This window comes from Tamandua tetradactyla, chromosome 3 (assembly GCF_023851605.1).
Source record: "Tamandua tetradactyla isolate mTamTet1 chromosome 3, mTamTet1.pri, whole genome shotgun sequence".
Classification (NCBI taxonomy): Eukaryota; Metazoa; Chordata; class Mammalia; order Pilosa; family Myrmecophagidae; genus Tamandua; species Tamandua tetradactyla.
In genome coordinates, this window is record NC_135329.1 from 15,150,966 (window position 1) to 15,172,832 (window position 21,867).

The window sequence follows — 21,867 nt, forward strand, 5'->3', positions numbered from 1 at the left end:
GTTAGCTAAACTGAAGCAAGAAGGTATTAACTTGCTCGGAGATCACACTCTGAGTGTGAAAGATAAGAAATATTGTCCCTTAAGTGGGAAAAGACAAGAATAACAGGAACACTGGTATTTAGCACTGATCACTGGATTCTGTGAGTAAAAGTAGTTCTTGCACTGAAAACTTACACTTGAATTTGTGGTGTGCACTTGCAGTTCTCATCAAGTACAAAATAAAGATACACGGATCTTATGTATAGATCCTAGCTCATTGCAAATGCTCAATATATGTTGGATGTTGGCTAGTTTTGTTCTTATTCTGATGAGTAACAATGAATGCATACCTCTCCTCCCTCAGGGGAAAATAGTCTTTAATCTTAAAATTTTATATTTTATAAAGTAAAAACGAATACCATTTTCATATTGACCCCAAATTGTTTTACATTAGGATCAGTAGGTCTCATTAAATCCAGATTCATATGTTGTGTATATATCCTGTGCACTTAAGTTTTGTACCAAATTCTGTACCAAAGCTTGTTGTTTTTGTCATTTTAGTTTTGTTATAATGCCCATTGTGTAGGACTAAGAGATCATCCACTTAAACCAGCTTGTAACTCGACGATAAAATGCAGAGGACATGGGGTATGTAATAGTTATTATGTATTGGAATACAGTTATTTTAATATAAATAACATTGTCCAGGATAACAATAAAGTTCAGAATTATTTGATGTTGACAGTTTCTTCTGGAAAAAGAGTTAAAGAAAACTGATTCCACTATTTACATATGTACATGAATGATGTGTTTGAACAGGTTTTTTAGAACTCATAAGTTTATATACTTCAAACTATGAACACAAATGCAGTATAAAATATAATCTGTTACTATAATGTCAGATTAAGTTTATGAACTTTTGGAAATTGATTTATTAAGAATTAAATTCTCGTCTCGTATTAAGGAGAAAGAACAGTTACTGTTTCTTTTCACATAAGCAATACAGGAGTAAACCGAGATCTATAAGAATGGGTTATACAAAATGCAGAAAGTAAAACATCTATAATTCTAATATCCAGACATGCCTTCGCTTGCTGTAAGGAAGAGGTCTTAAGCATCTTTCTACATTTACTCAAGTATCTAATGTAAAAGAGGAACTTTCCATCCCAACTATATTCTGTAATTGACATAAAATCCACAAATGTTTTGGATCATGTATTTCCAAGACATTTATAATTGCACATACACATTTATACATTCATACACATACATGTTGATTATAGTTAAGGACATCTGTGCTTATATATAAGTTATGAGCACTCATACGTGTAACATATATTTTTATTATACTTAAGGACATGTGTACTTATATACATTTTTAAATTAATACTCATGCACATAATGCATTTTTATTATACATATTGCTTGTAACAGTATTTTGATTGGGTCATAATTTTCTGTGAATGCAGATCTATTTTATCCTTTACAATGGCTGCAGATTATTTCCCTGAGTGGATTTTCCATACTATATTTAAGAAATCACTCACAGATGGCCTTTGGAAAATATTCGATTTTTATTTAACTTTTGAAAATAGTGATACAGTGAACATTCTTGTAATTCACGTATGCACACTTATCCGATTTCTTAAAATAAATTTTAACAGTCAAATATGATGGGCCAAACATATGTACCCTTTTCAATTCTTATAAATAGTATCAAATTGTCCTCGGGAAATATGGCAGTTTTCACTCCCACCTCTTATGTATGAGAATGTGAATTTCTTCATTTTTCTGGTCAGGTAAGTTTATCAGTCTATTTAACTTCTCACATGTTAAATTCATTGTTAATTTATATTTATTTGATAAATAATGAAACAGTTCTTTTGTATGTGTGGCCATATTTTCCACTTGGATTTCTTGCTTGTTAATTGTTCATCCATTGTGAAATTATCTACTGGATTGTAGAAGTTTTGTGAATTTTGTAAGTTTTTCTAAACATGCATTTGGCCTTAACTTTGTTACTAGTGTCCTTTGCAATATTGATGTTCCATGTTTTATACTAGTAATAAGTAAAAATGTGACCTTTCTGGGTGTCTAACATCAAAAATTCACCCCAAACCACTTTTATTTCCCTCTAGCATTTACAGGTTTTTCTCCCCTTTTTCTTATTTCATTTTTAAATTCTGTTTTCATTTTTTTTAATTAGAAAAGTTGTGGGTTTACACAACATTCATTCATAAAATACAGGATTCCTATATACCATCCTTTTATTAACGACTTGCAATGGTGTGGTAAATTTGCTACAATTGATGAGAGCACATTTTTATAAGTGTACTATTAACTGTAGTCCAAGGGTTAACTGATGGTTCACTGTGTAGGGGAACTCCATAGAGTTTTTTTAAACATTTTAATTTAAAAAATTTTATTGCTATTTATACAATCAATTTCCCCTTTTAATATATAAATATAATATATCTAATTGTATTCACAAGGCTGTGCTACCAATACCATGTTGGAGTTAAATAAGCCAGATACAAAAGAATGAATATTATATGATCTCATTTAATTTTACATATTTAATTCATATGGAAAATTTATATACATGGACCTAATTCTAGGTTGTTTATTTTGAAACCGGGCCTTTTTCCTATTCATCTACCAGATCACATTTATAGATATTTTCTAGACCTATGTCTAAATATTATCTGCTTAAGTGAGCATTACCCTTTACTTGTTTTTCTCATTTTTCATAAAGGTTGGTTCCATTCCCTATATATTTTTTTTTGTCTAGCATAATTCACAATGAATTTCCAAATTCCACTATTGTATAATTTCTAGCTTCATACTTTCTATAACTTTCTAGCATAAAGCATTTCAATAGTCAGGAATGTTATTTACTTTTTTTGAAAATGGCATGAGAAGAAGGAGGCAACAGCAACCTCTATGATGTTTGTACAAAATGGCCTGGGCATTTATTTTATTACTTGATTTTTTAAAAATAATTTTGGAAATGGAGACAATAATGACCTAAAATGCCAAATTATTCATTTTGATAATTCACCTTAACTAACAATCACAAATAATGCATTTAGTTGTTATGTTGCGTGCCAAATGGTTTTACTTATTTTGTTATCATTTTAGGTTTGCAATAGTCGCCTTAATTGCCAATGCGATGTTGGATACGCACCACCATCTTGTGACGAATCACCAGCCTCACCAGGAGGAAGTATAGATGATGGGTTTTGGCAAATAACAGGTTCGTCTCTAGATCAATGTGTTCCAAGAGAGATTTTTGCAGTTGCAGAAATGTTCTTTCTCAACCATCCTAACACATGACATGTGGACAGCACAAGTAGGCACTGTGAATTTTCAATTTTATTTCATTTTAATTAAAATGTCAATTTGAAGAACCACATATGACTAGTGGCTACTGAATAGTGACTCTCTAGATACATAATATATTTTCTATCAATAAAAATTGGGATATGGTCGTAATTCTAAGCTAGTAGTGAACATTTCAAAAGGCCTCCTCTTGTTTTTAACCATTGTTCTAGAACATTTCTATTTAACCATTGATCTAGAACATTTCTATTTAGATAGCAGTTTTCTCCCTCGTTACAGTTACATGATAGAAAAGGTGATAGCTTTAATATGTATTTATTATATAGGACATGTATTCCAAGGATGTTACTCATTGTTATGGCTAGCCCATATTTGAGTTGCATCTTTAAAGGAAAGCATATCATTTATTTAATTAAACAAATCTTCCATGAAAATTCAGAAGCAGATATGGTGCATTTGTTTTTTCTAAACCTATTTCTTAAAAATTAGAATTGCATAATCAATGACTGTATAGAGATATGGATTAAAATGTGCCTAGTGAGCAATTATATATCAAATTAACTGATATATGAGTAAGGTAGCCAAGCAGCTTAGAGCAAAGCAGCTAAAGAAGTGAAGGTAAAGAACAAAATATATTTTGGGAAGGTTGGTGGAATGTGTAATCATCTCCCACAGTTTAGAGTTTTGGATATTTTAGTAGTAGGTAATACCAGAAAAAATTTAAGAGGGGAAAAAGTAGTTGAATTATATGATTTGGCAATTGGATGAAGTAAGGATGATAAAACTCATATTACTGGCATAAATTTCACTTAGCAGACACAATTATGGAAAAATTAAAGAGTTAAACCTGATAGTGATAATTGGGGGATAGACAGGGAGCTTGAACTTGGAAAACTGTTGAATATAATAAGATTTTCTACATCCACCTGAATGATATGACTTTTACTATTTATTTTACTAATATGTTGTTTTATGAATATCATAATGTAATATAAAATGCAGTCATTAAGATCCTGAACATTGACTATTAATAAAGTACCCTTAAATTCCCAGAATAAATCACACTTGGTCTTAATGTTTTTTCCCTTCCAGATATAGATAAATTGAATCTTTAATTTATGTTATGTATACCCTATGCTTAGAAGAATTTATCCATAGAAACATTTGAGATGTTTCTGCAGGTGTTTATATGGAAGTAATTTATTGGGTTCCCATTTAATTTAGACATTATTTTGAGAGCATTGGCTTCTAAACAATATTGCCTTTCAATCTATGAATATGCTACATCCTTACATTTATTTATGTTCCTTAATTTCACCAAGCAATGACTTTTAAGTAACAACATAGCAGAATAAGAAAAGTTACATTTAATTTATTTCTAGGTATTTGAAGATTTCTAATGCTATTGTAAATTATTTTATTTTCCATATTTTTATTAGTGTGAAGAAGTGCAATTGAATTTTGTGCCATTCAGCTTTGATAAATTAAAATATTAATTGTAATGCTTTGAATTCTCTACATACATGGTTATGTTATTTGTAAATAAATATAGTTTTTTTTTTTTTTTTTTTAAAGAGAGAGGGAGGAAAGGAAGGAAAGACAGAGAAGGAAGGAAGGGAGGAAGAAAGGGAAACATTTTTAAACATTTTCTTGTTTTATTATATTTTGTTTGTTTGTTTGTTTTTTACATGGGCTGGGGCCGGGAATCGAACCGGGGTCCTCCGGCACGGCAGGCAAGCACTCTTGCCCGCTGAGCCACCGCGGCCCGCCAATAAATATAGTTTTAACTCCTAATTTTTCTAGACTTATGCCTTTGTTTCTAATGTTTTCTAGCCCCTTCCAATAGCTAGTAATTTCTTCTTTTATCTTTTATTATTTTCTTTGCAACTCTTTGATTTAATTTGCTCCTTTTTCTAAAATTTTATCTTGGAAACTAAGAGCATTAACGTTTAACAATTTTTCTTTTTAAAAATATTTTAAACTTTAAATATCTCTTAAACACTGTATCTAGCACTAGAATTTGAATTGTCATTTGGTACTTTTTTTTTCTAACTGCTAGAGTGATTTATTTCCTTGATTATGGTTATTGAAAAGCAAGTTTCATAATTTGCATGTATTTGGAAATTTTGCTTGCTGTACTTTGATTGATTCATAGTTTAACTTCATGTGGTTAGAGCGTAACTTCTAAAATGGCTGGATTCTGAATTTCTTGAGACTTTTTTTGTGACCGATCATATGGTGATATATTTCATTTGCCTGTTTGTGTATTTTTTTTTGCCAGTAACACGCAGTCTTGATTATTGTAGCTCGGTGCTGAGTGTTGCCAGTCCTTAGTTTTCTTTACTCTTCTTCAGTGTTGCAGCTCTGGGAATACTGAGCTGTGACGCTCCTTTCCCACTAGTGCCGGCTCTGCAGATGCCAGTATTTCTACTACCTCAACCCTGATTTCTTCCTCCTTAGTCAGTGGGAATGCTGTATTTTGCCTAGATCTTCAGTTCTCTGGACTAAGATCAGAAAACTGTCCTTAGGTAGAATTGGTTGATCATTAAATTTGATGTCATATGGTTTCCCTTTTCCATATACAGTAGTTTTCCATTTCTTGTTTGTTTTATATTTCCATACAAGGAAAGCTAGTGAAATTTCATCATGGCCAGAAGTGAAAGTTATTGTCTTTTCTTTCTTGGAGCAATGAATAGTCACAGTTAATCCAATTATAATTAGATCCAATTTCTCTAATCTTCCTTTGGAGTAATTTAGCACATGAGAAGGAAGCCACACCTCTAATATGATATCTTGAGGGCAGATGAACTAGTGGAGAGTTGTCCTTTACTGTGAGATGAGACAAGGAAAAAGAGAGCTTTAAAAGCATTATGCTCTATCATAGTATAAAACTGCTGCATGTTTGCCTAATTAAAATGTTGTGCATGTATTTGCCAATTTATCTCTGAATCAATTTCTTTTAGGTAAATCTCTTTTAATCAGTGTATAATATGGTTGTGTGTATATGTATGTGTGCACGTTTTAAAACTACAGAATCCTCATTTTTATAGGGTCATTCAATTCTTTTAGCTCTGATAAAATTTTCTTTTGGTTTCAATTCTAATAGCTTAATTTATTTCTTTTTTGTATTTTAGGTGTCTGGTTTATTTCTTTTGTTTAATTTGGACAAAGTTTCAACATATGTATTTTATTTAAAATATATATTTTATTTTTTCTCTAGCTCTTAATAGTTGTATAAATGTCTTTTTAACACCCACAGAAATACCTTTTATTCTAATCAAGGCAATAAAATTAAAACAGTATTATCTTATACAGTTGGTATGGAATTTTTAACCTTGCTTGTAATCAGTAATTGTTCTTTAAAATTAGCTTTCAAATGTGTCAATCATTTTTCATAAAATAAACGTTTTTTAAAGCAATGATCATTTGCTCTTTTTAAGATTCAAGAACCCATTATTGGATAATAATGTCAATTTACTGTGTTGTAAGTAGCAGTTAGAATGGAATATGGTAGATCAGAATATATCACATCAATAAAGATTATAAAGTTTAAATATATGTAAAAATTAAAAATAAAATTACATCAATGATAAATATGTATAAACGCATTGAGTTAACATAAAATATAAAACTCACTTTGGGGCATAGTCAGAAAATTGGAAAAAATGGTCTTAAATTCAACTTTATTCAATTCCATGACTGTATTATTTGAAACCCAGTTTTTTAATAATTCAAATTACTAGTGTACTTTGAACAGCACATTTTAGAAAATTAAAAGGTAACAATGTTTGCAGATGAAAGTTCAAATTTGTTTCTAAGACGGCGGCGACGACGACGACTTGCTGCTCAAAGCAATGGTCTTTTGATCAGTTTCTACGTTTTTCTACCTTTCCTCATTTTAACTGCGATCATTGTTGTAAAATGGAATAAGGTGAAGGGATTATGGAACAGAGTGGAAACAACAAGTGAAGGGTAAGTAAACTTATTATCATTATTGTTTTATTATTATTATTATTATTATTATTATTATTTCTTGTATGGGCAACCTCCAGGAATCGAACCCTGGTCTCCCGTGCAGCAGGTGAGAATTTTGCCACTGAGCCCCCATTGCCTGCCCAACCTTATTATTTTTTTTTTAACATTTAGCGTTAAAATCCATTAAGGGAAAACTCCAAATTACATTTGGAGTGTTACAAGTCCAGAGTCTTGCATGGATTGCATTGATGTTTAGAAATATTGAATATCAATCAATAATTCCAATGTTGAATCTCAGCTTCTCAATACATACTAATTTATTTCAGATTTCAGGTAGTTTATCCTTCATGTTCCTAGATACCCATTAATAACTGAAGCTGCTGAGTAAATCTTGCCTTTCACAAAGGATATCGTATTGATTAGATTAGGGTGCTCCCTCTAATTCCCAAACAACAAAATAAAAGACCATTGCATTGTTACCTTTTTGAATATTCCTTGCATTAACATTCAGTTGTGCCAAGGTGAATGGAGATAGGGAAGCAAAATTCTTGAATAAAATACGTAGAAGGTGAGAAAATAGGAGATGTCAAAGAATGAAAGAACACAGAGCAGACACTTCTCACTTTACAGTTAATTAATATTGTCCATATGTGTCTAAAATGGAGCTCAAGTAAGCAAGCGTTTCCCCTGATAGATCAGGTGTCAGGAACTGGGTCATTCCCTTCATCACTTACAGCCTTTGTGATTCCCATCATCTCTTCTCATCTGTGCTCATTGTATCCAGAATGATCACTTCTGCTTGCACATAGCCAAGCATACTTATCCCATTCCCATAATTATTTTTAAATAAAATACCAATAATCACTCCACAGCCCAAGCCTTTTTCATAATCTCAGGAGACAGCAGTAAATAGCTGTGCACCTGCACCAAAACCCAGCTTGTACTCTGAATTTAAAACTCCTGAATCCGTTGTTCAAACCTGATCTCATCATCTGTGGTCAAGGGGTTGCAACCATGCACTGAAAACCTGGGCACTAACTACGTCCCCTCCACAGAAAGAGTGGTAGGAGAAATTCCAAAGGAAAAAAAAAAGGGGGTTGTATAAATACCACAGATTGTCACTAAATGTAGTGGAAAGATGTAAAGGCCTAATCAAGGGAGAATAAATGTGAAATTATAATCCAGATAATTACTTATTTACATAGATATTTGAGGGGAAATATAATTAGAGAAATAAAGCTTTAGAAATTTGAAGATTTGCATGCAAATTATCTTTTTAAACTTTATCAGCTATCAGCAATCAGATATCACTATACCAGATTCCATCTTCATATATATGTAAGATAGAGGAAAATGATGGATGCATTTTTGGTTTGAAATAAAAGAGTTGCTTAACCTCTTTAAAATTCAGGACAACTTTAGAAAACAGAACATATGATCCCCGAGTGAGATATGGAAAGTCAAGCAGATATTGGTAATTACTAAATGAGTAGTTAGCACAAATATGGCCTTTTAATTTTTCTTGATTTGTCTCAGGATTATAATAGTTCTTCACCTGAAACCAATGGTATCTCTTTTATACAGATCATTATCAGAAGACAGCAATAGCGTTAGCAACCTGTCATACAGCTGAAGGTGAATTGAAGGAATCTGTGGACAAAATTATGTAATTCATCAAATTGGTTTTGTAAAACAATACCTCGGTATTAGAAAGCTAATATTCCTTTATGTCATTATCCTGACTCCTATTTCTTAATTATATGACAAGGACTAAGATAAAGCACTTCACACTCATTATGTTTTTTATTAATTTAGAAATATTGAATGTTAACTATACTGGCCAGAGATTTATTAATCAGCATTGTTGAATAAGAAATTATTTTAAAGAACTTTTAAGTATTTTCTTTAAAATATTCGTGACCAGTCATGCATACTGCCCCCTCATTTAATCTATTCTTTCACTATTAATTTCTTTATTCCTATAGATTAAGTAATTGTATCAAAAACTTATTGAACACCTACTGAGTACTTAGTAGGTGCTAGGCTCTGTTTGGTAGATTTATGCAGATTGTCTCCTCACATGTATATTTCTTACTCATTAATTGTTCATGGGAATCATTATCCTTATTTTTGAAATCAGGAAATAGACATGAGGAATTTAAACAATTCCCATGTTTATAGAATTAGAGTTGGTGCTTAAGGCAATCAGACCCCAGAGTATAACCGCTTAGAAACTATACAGTCCTGACACATGTAATGTGAAATATGATCACTGGATTGTGGCAACTTTTAATAATGGCATTTACCATAGCACAGTAAGAACAGTTAGGTGTTGGGTGATGAAGTGGAAGGGAGAAAAGAATGGGTTTGGTTTTGAATGTGGAGTTTGGAGTGTATGTGGAATGACTGTTGGGAATGATAGTAGGTTTTAAAAGTACTTCTTTACAGATTAAAATGGTCAGTTAATAGGAATAGTTTTTTATCTTCGCATATTCTTATGTTCATTTAATCTCTTTTTACTTCCTGGTGATCTTCATTAACCATGTAATATTCAGAGACTATATAAATGAAGCATATATAAACATAAATTTTAAATATTTCCTTTCAACATGGGTATCACAATTTTTCCTGATCTTTTATGAAATTACAAAAAAAAAAAGAATAAAAGGAAAAGTAAACTGGGGTTTAAAAATTTCAAGGAGTACAGGCTTAGATTGTAAACATATAGCCATGTCTTAGTTATTTTAGTTACACTGATTAATAGCTATACCTGTAGCAGTTTTTATTAACTACTAAAATTTAGCATTTCTATTTTTCTGTATTTTTTTGACAGTAATAAGCAATATCAAAAAGCTGTAGGTTGGAGAAAAGATATAACCAAGAAAATCATCATTTAACTGGCCTGATTTAGGAATGAAGAAAACAGCTTTTCTCTTTTTTGTCATGGCTTAAGGTTTTCAATATCACAAACCAAAATAAATACTATAAGCGAAAGTATGCAAGCTTGTGTCTGTTGATTCTTCTACTTGTTATAATGCGTAGTCAGAAATAAGCAGCTTTGCCTCTTCTTAACCCTGGAAGCTGTTACATCCCACGCTGAAAATATTCCATATTTCTCTGCTGCTGCTTGCCCTCAGATGCCCATGGCCATCTCACATCTGAAGAGAGGAAGCCATTCAGCCAACAATTCTCTGATAGCTCAAAATCTCACTGTCTTACCCATTCTCAGACTTTGGGATTTTGAGAAGAAATTGTTTCTGCATTAGGACCATCTCCAGAGACCCCAGATAATCACTAGCATCTATCCTGTCTTAGAGGAATTGCTCAAAGTGTGCTCCTGGTAACAAATACCTGTTCCATGACCAGGTGATATTTCTTTGGCCCCATGTAAACTGACATCTAGGATATATCTTTGCCCTTTGGGGAAACTGGACTTTCTGCCCTCTCTGCACTGCAATTGAGGCTTTGTGGGTAAGATTTTCATGGCTCAGTTCCATATCACCCCATCTTTCTGAAATACAGGCACTTCTACATGTTGCAATACATTATATATATGCATTATATTGCAATGCATTTTATCAGGGAACCATCAGCCCACTTGAAATACTGAGTAGGTTCTACAGAGTCTTCACCAAAAAATAAAAATGATGCTCCTGGGTCAGGGATTGAAGTCTTACAAACCCTGGGTCTTGTCCAAGTCAACACTTGCACGATGACTCTTGTGAGCTGGTGTACTGGCTGACATGTCAGCTAAACTATGCCGGCTACCACAAGTGTTTAACAGATCCAAGATTCCAACATTAATGACTCTATTAGTTTGGAAAACTTACCTCAATTTTTATATATCTCGTTATATTTCTCATGAAAGAAAGGAAATAAAATGACCTTAAAATGAGAAGGGATTTGGTGAAGGAAATCACATGTTTATGTAGAAATGGGCAAAAAATGAGCATTGTATGAAAAAGTTTAAAACTTTACAAGACCTAGTGTCAGTGAAGATAGAGTGAAGTATAAGTGAACAACTGGAATTGTGTATCATAATTGCATTATTTTTGTGCAGATGATATTTTGGTAAAATTGCACTTTTGGAATAAATCGAGATGTATATACTATAAGTAAGATGAATATATCTCAAATTATTAATAGTAGACATGAATAGTCTCATGTCATTCACTTTCCAGTTTGGGAGTTTATCAGTAATGACTTTTGCCCTTATCTCCTCTTCTCCATATGTTGATTCTTACCCCACATGAGCTCTAAAATTAATATGTGCATGCACCTACAAGTTTCATTGAGAATTGACTAATTCATGGTCTAATGTGATAGATGTCATATACCGAACTAATTGTGCATTGCTAGAAAAAACCTAATTGTAGATGGCTTGCTCTGTGGTTATAGGTGGAATTGTTTCCTCTTGAGACATTATTGTAATTTGTTGGTATACTATATTGAGGTTTTTAATGATTTCTCTTTCTTTATTCCTTTACCTATAGCCCTGTATAGAACAGAACATTTTTTTTACAGTAATAGAATTATTTTAAGCATAGTTTCCACATAATTTTTCTTGGTAATATGGTTATTATAATTTCCTAAGCAACTACTAAAATGTCACATGGTCACTGTGCTGGTTTGAAAGTATTAAGTACCCCAGAAAAGTCACATTTTAATCCTGATCCAATATTGTGGGGGCAGCCATTTCTTTCAATCCTAATTCAAGACTGTAGGGCAGAAACTTTTAATGAAATTATCTTCACGGATATGAGACATACCATATTGTGGGTGACCTTTTGATTAAATAGAGACATCACCCTGCCTATTCAGGGTGGGTCTTGATTAGTGTATTGGAATACTTTAAAAAGAGGAAATATTTTGGAGTTGACAGAGAGCTGACACAGATACTGATACTTGGAGAAGGGAGACATGAATGTTTGGAGGTGCTTGGAGCCCAGATGCTGGAGAGCGTATGCTGCCATGAGATGTTAAGCAAGACAGAACCTGGAGAGAGCCAAGGGAAGCCAAGAGATGAAAGCCAGCCCCAAAGAAGCAAAGTGAGGAAACAACAAAGCCCAGGAGCAAGGGACTAGCAGATGTCAGCACATGATTTCCCAGCTGATAGAGGTGTTCTTTACCCTTTGACCTTCCTTGAATTAGGGTATCATTTCATGGATGCCTTAGCTTGGGCATTTTTATAGGCTTAGAACTGTGAACCTGTAACTTATTAAATTCTCCTTTTTAAAAGCCATTCCATTTCTGGTATACTGCATTCTGGAAGCTTTCAAACTAGAAGAGATTTTGGCTACAATCGTGGGGTGCTAATATGGTTTGCAAATACCAAATGTGTTGGAACAGTTTTTTAAATGGATAAGGAGAAGATTCTAGAAGAGTTGAGAGGCTCTTAATAGAAAAGGCCTAGAATGCTTTGAAGAGTCTCTTGGTAGAAATGTGGACTCTAAATATACTTCTGATATGGCTTTAGACAACAATGATGAACATGCCATAGCAAACTGTAATTTTCAGTTGGAAGGCAGAATTTAAGAGTAATAAACTTGGATATTTAGCAGAAGAAATTTCCAGACTAAAAGTGGAAAATACAGTCTAGCTGCTCCTGGCAGCTTATAGTAAAGTGCAAGAGGAAATAAATAAGTGGAAAACTGAACTCTTGGGTACAGAGAAAACAGAAATTGTTGACCTGGAAAATTCTGGGCTTCCAGAAAGTGATACTGCAGTGAATGGGGCCCAGCGAGTTAGCAGGCAGCCATTTCAGAAAAAGTCAGGATTGGAAATTGAGTTACCCAGAAAGGATCTGTGGAAAGTCCTATTGTCTGATGGCTATGATCCCTGCATACTGCATAGAAAACCAACAAAAATGTTGTGGGATCTGTATATATAAAACTACTGTCAGTCTGGACTAAAAAGGACAAATTGAAGGAAAAATAACTTCAGAGGCAGAATCATGGAAGCCAAGAAATCTCAGGCCAGGAGAGCAGACCCACCCAAGCACTTAGAGAGGGTGGGTTTACCCCAGAAGCAGAGGGCAGGACTACCGCTTCATTCCTCAGGAAGAATTATGTCACCCCAGGCATTGGCGAGGGTAGAGCACATCAACTTGGGACTGGGGGGAGCCTGGCTGCCACCCTATTGTTCTGGAGGAGTTGAATGTGTGACCCAGAGATGGCAGAGATCCAACATGCTGCCCTGATGTATGGAGAGGGTGGAGCCAGAAAAAGTGGTCTCTCTAGCCAGAGCAATTAGGCAAGAAAAAGAAATACAAGGCATCAAAATAGGAAAGGAAGAAGTAAAACTATCACTGTTTGCAGACGATATGATACTATATGTAGAAAACCCAGAAAAATCCACAACAAAATTACTAGAGCTAATAAATGAGTACAGCAAAGTAGCAGGCTACAAGATCAACATTCAAAAATCTGTAGCTTTTCTATACACTAGTAATGAGCAAGCTGAGGCGGAAATCAAGAAACGAATCCCATTTACAATCGCAACTAAAAGAATAAAATACCTAGGAATAAATTTAACCAAAGAGACAAAAAACCTATATAAAGGAAACTACAAAAAACTGTTAAAAGAAATCACAGAAGACCTAAATAGATGAAAGGGCATACCGTGTTCATGGATTGGAAGACTAAATATAGTTAAGATGTCAATCCTACCTAAATTGATTTACAGATTCAATGCAATACCAATCAAAATCCCAACAACTTATTTTTCAGAAATAGAAAAACCAATAAGCAAATTTATCTGGAAGGGCAGGGTGCCCCGAATTGCTAAAAACATCTTGAGGAAAAAAAACGAAGCTGGAGGTCTCGCGCTGCCTGACTTTAAGGCATACTATGAAGCCACAGTGGTCAAAACAGCATGGTATTGGCATAAAGATAGATATATCGACCAATGGAATCGAATAGAGTGCTCAGATATAGACCCTCTCATCTATGGACATTTGATCTTTGATAAGGCAGTCAAGCCAACTCACCTGGGACAGAGCAGTCTCTTCAATAAATGGTGCCTAGAGAACTGGATATCCATATGCAAAAGAATGAAAAAAGACCCATCTCTCACACCCTATACAAAAGTTAACTCAAAATGGATCAAAGATCTAAACATTAGGTCTAAGACCATAAAACAGATAGAGGAAAATGTTGGGAGATATCTTATGGATCTTACAACTGGAGGTGGTTTTATGGACCTTAAACCTAAAGCAAGAGCACTGAAGAAAGAAAGAAAGAAATGGGAGCTCCTCAAAATTAAACACTTTTGTGCATCAGAGAACTTCATCAAGAAAGTAGAAAGACAGCCATCACAATGGGAGACAATATTTGGAAACGACATATCAGATAAAGGTCTAGTATCCAGAATTTATAAAGAGATTATTCAACTCAACAACAAAAAGACAGCCAACCCAATTACAAAATGGGAAAAAGACTTAAACAGACACCTACCAGAAGAAGAAATACGGATGGCCAAGAGGCACATGAAGAGATGCTCAATGTCCCTGGCCATTAGAGAAATGCAAATCAAAACCACAATGAGATATCATCTCACACCCACCAGAATGGCCATTATCAACAAAACAGAAAATGACAAGTGCTGGAGAGGATGCGGAGAAAGAGGCACACTTATCCACTGTTGGTGGGAATGTCAAAGGGTGCAACCACTGTGGAAGGCAGTTTGGCGGTTCCTCAAAAAGCTGAATATAGAATTGCCATACGACCCAGCAATACCATTGCTAGGTATCTACTCAAAGGACTTAAGGGCAAAGACACAAACGGACATTTGTACACCAATGTTTATAGCAGCGTTATTTACAATTGCAAAGAGATGGAAACAGCCAAAATCTCCATCAACAGAAGAGTGGCTAAACAAACTGTGGTAATACATACAATGGAATATTATGCAGCTTTAAGACAAGATAAACTTATGAACCATGTAATAACATGGATGGACCTAGAGAATATTATGCTGAGTGAATCCAGCCAAAAACTAAAGGACAAATACTGTATGGTCCCACTGATGTGAACGGACATTCGAGAATAAACTTGAAATATGTCATTGGTAACAGAGTTCAGCAGGAGTTAGAAACAGGGTAAGACAATGGGTAATTGAAGCTGAAGGGATACAGACTGTGCAACAGGACTAGATACAAAAACTCAAAAATGGACAGCACAATAATACCTAATTGTAAAGTAATCATGTTAAAATACTGAATGAAGCTGCATCTGAGCTATAGGGTTTTTTTTTGTTTTTGTTTGCTTGTTGGTTTGTTTGTTGTTGTTGTTTTTTACTATTACTACTACTTTTATTTCTTTTCTTTATATTAACATTTTATATCTTTTTCTGTTGTGTTGCTAGTTCCTCTAAACCGATGCAAATGTACTAAGAAACAATGATCATGCATCTATGTGATGATGTTAAGAATTACTGAGTGCATATGTAGAATGGTATGATTTCTAAATGTTGTGTTAATTTCTTTTTTTTTTTTCCGTTAATAAAAAATAAAAATAAAAAAAAATAAAAAATAAAAAAAAAAAGTGGTCTCCCAAATGAACCCCAGTGTTGCAGCACACCCCGACATTTGGAGATTTCACCAAGGCTTCTGCACAGGCCATTGGAAAGACTGGGACTGATGCTTTCTAAAGCCCCAAGATAAATGACTCTCAGACTTTGAAATCTAACAGTTTGCCCTGTAGGTTTTCAAAACTGTTTGGGTCTGGTGAACCCTGTGTCCCTATGGAAATGAAAACCTGTATCCTAAAACTCAAGACCTGTTATCTATTGCAAACATATAAAGGGTGTTTATATGTTTGCAATAGATAACAGGTCTTCATATGTTTGCAATAGATAACAGGTCTTGAGTTTTTACAGGTCCAGAGCCAGAGAAAAATTTTTACCTTAGAACAGACCATGCCTGTAACAGACTTTGATGAGATTTTGTACTGGTTTTAACTCTGTATTGTATTTTTATTGTTACTGAAATGGTTTAAGGCTTTTGTGATATTGTGATGGAATGAATGTACGTTGTGTGTGGGAAAAACATGTCTTTTTTTGGGTCCAGATGGTGGAATGTGGTGGTTGGAAAGTATTATGTACCACAGAAAAGCCATGATTTAATCCTGATCCAGACTTTTGGAGGCAGCCATTTCTTTTAACCCTAATTCAATATTGTGAGGCAGAAACTTTTGATTAAATTATCTCCATGGAAATAAGACATGTCATATTGTAGGTGTGACCTTTTGATCAGATGGAGATGTAACTCTGCCCATTCAGGGTGAGTCTTGATTAATTTATTGGAAACCTTTGAAAGCAGAAATATTTTGGAGAAACAACAGAGCTGACCCAGATACTAACACTTGGAGAAGAGAGACACAGATATTTAGAGATGCTTGGAGCCCAGCAGATGTTGTCATGAGATGTTAGGCAAGACAGAACCTGGAGAGAGCCAAGGGAAGCCAAGAGATGAAGGCCAGACCTCACAGGAATGAAGGCTGGAAGCAATGGAGCCCAGGAGCAAGGGACTAGCAGATGCTTCCTTTATTCCAGTCTTTACTGACCAGCACATGACTTCCCAGCTGACAGAAGTGATCTTTACCCATTGACCTTCCTTGAATTAAGGTATCTTTTCTGGATGCCTTAGTTTGGACATTTTTATAGGCTTAGAACTGTAAACTTGTAATTTATTAAATTCCCCTTTTTAAAAGCCATTTTATTTCTGGTATACTTCATTCTGGAAGCTTTCAGACTAGAACAGTATCTTATGAAAAAAATCATCTAAAAAAGCTTTACAAACAAACATTATTTAAATGAGAAGACTAATGATACATGTTAAACAGAAAACAGAAGTCTAGAGCAAATATTTCAAATATCACATATGTCCATTGTATAAGGTATAAGATAGGGGTCCTCTTTCATTCTTTTGATATAGATAGCCAAATCTCCAAGCACCATTTGTTCACAGTTGAGTGGACTTAGCCACCTAGTCAAGAGTCAATTGTTCATAGATGAGAAAGTCTATTTCTGAACTCTCAAGTTGATTCCATTGTTCAGTCGGTCTGTCTTTATTCCAGTCTCTATTGATCACTGTAGCTTTGTAGTATGCCTCAAAGTCAGGTAGTGTGAGACCTCCCAGCTCATTTTTCTTTCTCAAGATATTTTTTGCTACTCAGAGAACCTTGCCCTTCCAAATAAATTTAATTATTGTTTTTTCTATTTCTGCAAAGTTAATTGTTGGGATTTTAATTGATATTGCATTGAATCTATAAATCAATTTGGGTAGAATTGACATCTTAGGTGTATTTAATCTTCCAATCCATGAATACATTATCTCCTTTCATTTATTTAGGTCTTCCTTGATTTCTCTTAGCACTGTTTTGTCATTTTCTTTGTATAGGTCTTTTATAGCCTTGGTTAAATTTATTCCTAAATATTTGATTCTTTTGGTTGCTAATGAAATTTTTTTTCTTGATCTACTCCTCAGACTGATCATAACTACTGAATAGAAACACTGAGGATTTTTGCATGTTGACCTTGTAGTCTGCCACTTTGCTGTTTTCATTTATTAGCTCTAGTGGCTTTGCTGTAGGTTTTTTGGTACTTTTTTGCATATGGGATCATGTCATCTGCAAACAGTGAAAGTTGTACTTCTTTTTCAATTTAGATGTCTTTTCTTTTTCTTGTATAATTAGAGCCCTGATTTTAATATTTACTGTTCCTTTATTGCAGAAAAAAATGGGCTCCTCCTGGCATTTACGGATGCACCAAAGCTTCCACCTTTGGAATCATCCTACTCTTCTAGTTCAAGTTTACTCCACTTACCCTTTACTTTTTCTTCTCTCCTGCCCTCTGTTCTTTTTAATCTAAAGAATCTCTATTTAGGTGTTTGTAAATTCCTTTGTATCATTATCTGATTTCTATCATATCCTTCCATTTTGCCTTAAAATGACCAATGTTCTTGCCAGGTGAATACACACGAAATTATCACATAGCTTGATCACATTGTGTGAGGAGGCAAGCTTTTATTTACTCATCTCAACAATAATCTGCTATCTTTCTATTATCCCAATTTACATGATTTTTAAGCACCATTTGACTTTTAGTCTCCCTCTCCCAAGAAGCACTTCCTCATTTCTATATTATGACCAAAACAGGTTCCTATATTTCCTTTCTTTGTGTTAGAACTGCTATTTTCTGGCTTCATTGAAGATTCATTTCTCTTTTTCATGATTCTCTTTTTTTATGATTACATCCAAAACATGCTCTCATATTCCCTCTACTTTACATGCTATTATCATTCTCACTTGTGATTTGGAATTAGAGGATTTCAAAGTTGACTAAGAAAAAGATTCCACAATTAGATGAAAGCAATACACAAGTTTTTTATTGGGGATGAAGTTTTAACATATTTACAGTGGGAGGCGCAATGCTTCACAGCAAGAAAACTCCCAGGCCACAGTAAGAGGGAGCTACCAGAGGGGCAGCAGGGCTAGAGAAAATTACCAAACTCCTGAAAGGGAAAATAGGAAGGGGGAGGTAGCTTATATGTTTAGACGATGTCACTAAGTCAGCAGTATTGGCTACATAGCTCCAAAGGACTGAAGTAGCTTGGGGTCTCATAAACACAACATTTTATCTTATTAATGGTAAGTAGATGCGGGGTGTCATTTCATAAAATATACAAAGCAGATCAGCTCTAAATGGCTAAAAATTGTTTTTTAGGGGGCTTTTTTTAAATAAAAACAATGGAATATGAAAGATTTTGGTTTAGCACCTGGTGGGTTATAACGAACCCAGGTTTCTTTGAAATAACACAGGAGACCAGTACACAAATGTTCAAGTTCATTGACTTGAAAATTCATTTGGGTGATTTAGAGATCCTAACTTCATATACAGTTCTCTTGCTTGATTTTCCTAATGTTTATCTCCACATTGATTACCTATTCATTTTTCAGGAACTTTATCTCAGAATCTTTGAACATCAGTTCCCTGCTCTCTACTCTTCCATTATACTGCTCATAATTTCATTGAACTCTTTTCTACCCTTGTCTAAAATGGTAATTTCCTGCTCTTGTTCTATGGAGGACCCTATAAACCACGATACTATAGCACTATGTAAACCATATAGCTCCATTTTCTAAGTGCCGTGTTTTGGTAGCTTGTCGATACTGAGAAAAAAATTGCACAGATCATTATAATTCAATACAAAAAAAGATATGTGCTTTAGTCTAAAGTGAAAGCATGGACAGCAGAAATAAAAGTTTCCCAATAGTCAATCAATAGTTTAAAAGGTCTGAATGTCTGATAAACTAATAGGCATTGTGGGACTGCAAAGCCTGATTTTGCTGAGCGAAAATAAAGCAAATATGATAAAATATTGAACCCAGAGAGATTAGAAAGTCTGAACCCTCAAACTTCATCCAAATATCTCAGGAAATGTACTGCATGTCTGGAACGGGCAATAACTTTTCCCTTGTGAAACAATTTATCCACTTTGATGAAACTCAGAGGACAAAGACTAACTCACCTATGACTTATCACTTCATCCTATTGGTTTGTGTAGATGGAGGCAGAGGCCAAAATGAAATAGTGATGCTTCACAACTATGAACTTTGAAGGAGAAATAAAATATGTAGTTAAAGGACATTAATTTCTGAGTCCACATATAAACACCATGAACCAAAACTATTCTTTTGTTTTGATTACTAAAAATGGCACTGACAGAAGAAACTTTTTCCATCACACCACAAGTATAAAACAATAGAAAGTAAATAAATCAGCTACCTCCTAAATGTGTGTGTGATATTATGCTGGTCTTAATCTGTGGTGGACCCCAGAAAAGCCATGCCCTTTGATCCTCATTCAATATTGTTGGGTGGGTGGGAGCATTTTGATTGTTTCCATTAAGATGTGACCCACCCAATTGTAGGTGGTAAACTTTTGATTAGATGATTTCCATAGAGGTGTGTCTCCACCCACTGAAGGTGGAGTTGCTTGCTGGAATTCTTTGAAAGAGGAAACATTTTGGAGAGAGTCCCTTTTTTGGTAGAGCCACGTGAAACCCAGCAGACGCTGCCATGTTCGCCATGTGCCCTTCCATTGAGAGAGAAATGTTGAATGTCGTTGACCTTCTTGAACCAAGGTATCTTTCCCTGGATGCCTTAAATTGGACATTTTTATAGACTTGTTTTAATTGGGACATTTTCTTGGCCGTAGAACTGTAAACTAGCAACTCATTAAATTCCCCCCTTTAAAAGCCATTCTATTTCTGGTATATTGAATTCTGGCAGCTAGCAAACTAGAACAGATATACTTTTAGACTTATAATACTCCCATTGCAACAAAAGGAGCTTCTGATCCCTAAGAAGTTCCATAACAAATTCCATAGCTCCTTTGTCTTACACCAACAGGAAATGGACTTCTAAAGTTGTGAAGCTCCACAGAGAAGGAGAATCCTCAATTTCCTTCTGAATGGCAGCTATGGAAGATGTAGCAGTCAGAATTCTTCCTTTCAAGAAAAACACTTGGTCATATATTTAGATGGACATTAAGTAACTGATAGAATTTATAGAAAATTTGGAAAATATTTTAAAAAATAAGCAGAAACTAAGAAAGACAATAAAAAAATCTATCCATTATTCTATGATTTGTGCACATCCCCAACTTCTGAACATAGTCTCAGAACCTGTTGCTAGATCCAGGTTCCATTAAAACGAATTCCAGACCAGCTGCTGTCATCACATTTATTCAATATTCAATGTTCAAACAATGAAAGCATGATAGACCAAATTCAGTCACCTAATCCCCTCCTAGCATGCCAACAAGATCAAGGAAAATAAGAAAGTGGAGAGCATTGTAAGGAACAGACTTTCTTTTTTTAAAAAATTTTTAACAAAACAATGTACAAGCACATAAATCCTTAACATATAAACATTCCGTACATGGTGTACAATCAATGTCTCACAACAGCATCACATAGTTATATATTCACCACCATGATCATTTTTTTAGAACATTTGCATCACTCCAGAAAAAGAAATAAAAAGAAAAAAGAAAAAACTCGTATGTACCATACCCCTTACCCCTCCCTCTAATTGACCACTAGTATTTTCATTTATCCAATATATATACATATTTTTATTTCAACATTTGTCCCCCCTATTATTTATTTTTAATCCATATGTTTTACTCATATATCCATATTGTATAAAAGGACTGTAAATACTCTATATTAGGCCTGGAAAACAAGAGCCCTTCCCTCATGATGTGACACCCACCTCCCCGCCCTCCCCCCAGCATTTATTTCAGAGAGCCTCTCTCTGACAACAGCCTGAGTGCTGCTGCACCCTCTAGCAGCTGCCCACTTGTGATAACCTCCCATTATTCAACCTCTACTCTCTGGCAAAGTGTTCTTGCATAAATTCCCCTTAATAGCTACCCTCCAGCAATTACAACCCTGCATACCTAAAGCAGCACTTAAATTTTAAACTTAACCAATGGAAAGCTGGCAGCTCCTAACTTAGCCCCCTGTTTCTGAAAACGAGCTAATAGAAACCTGCCCAACCCTTG

The 21,867-nt window shown here is 34.4% G+C and overlaps 1 protein-coding gene across 4 annotated transcripts in view; it reads left to right on the forward strand.

Moving 5' to 3' along the window:
- LOC143677056 (A disintegrin and metallopeptidase domain 3-like) overlaps positions 1-10,293 on the forward strand; it is a 78,759-nt gene extending 68,466 nt beyond the window's left edge. For 3 of the 4 annotated variants that reach the window (XM_077152547.1, XM_077152549.1, XM_077152550.1), the window contains 5 exons: positions 541-627; positions 3,121-3,235; positions 7,116-7,293; positions 8,881-8,931; positions 10,130-10,293. In XM_077152547.1, coding sequence (XP_077008662.1) covers positions 541-627; positions 3,121-3,235; positions 7,116-7,293; positions 8,881-8,929 — 429 coding nt within the window. In that variant the 3' untranslated portion in view covers positions 8,930-8,931; positions 10,130-10,293. Of the gene's footprint in view, positions 1-540; positions 628-3,120; positions 3,236-7,115; positions 7,294-8,880; positions 8,963-10,129 lie in introns of all 4 variants that reach the window. The other variant, XM_077152548.1, reaches the window with a different exon arrangement.
- The last annotated feature ends 11,574 nt before the right edge of the window (positions 10,294-21,867 follow it).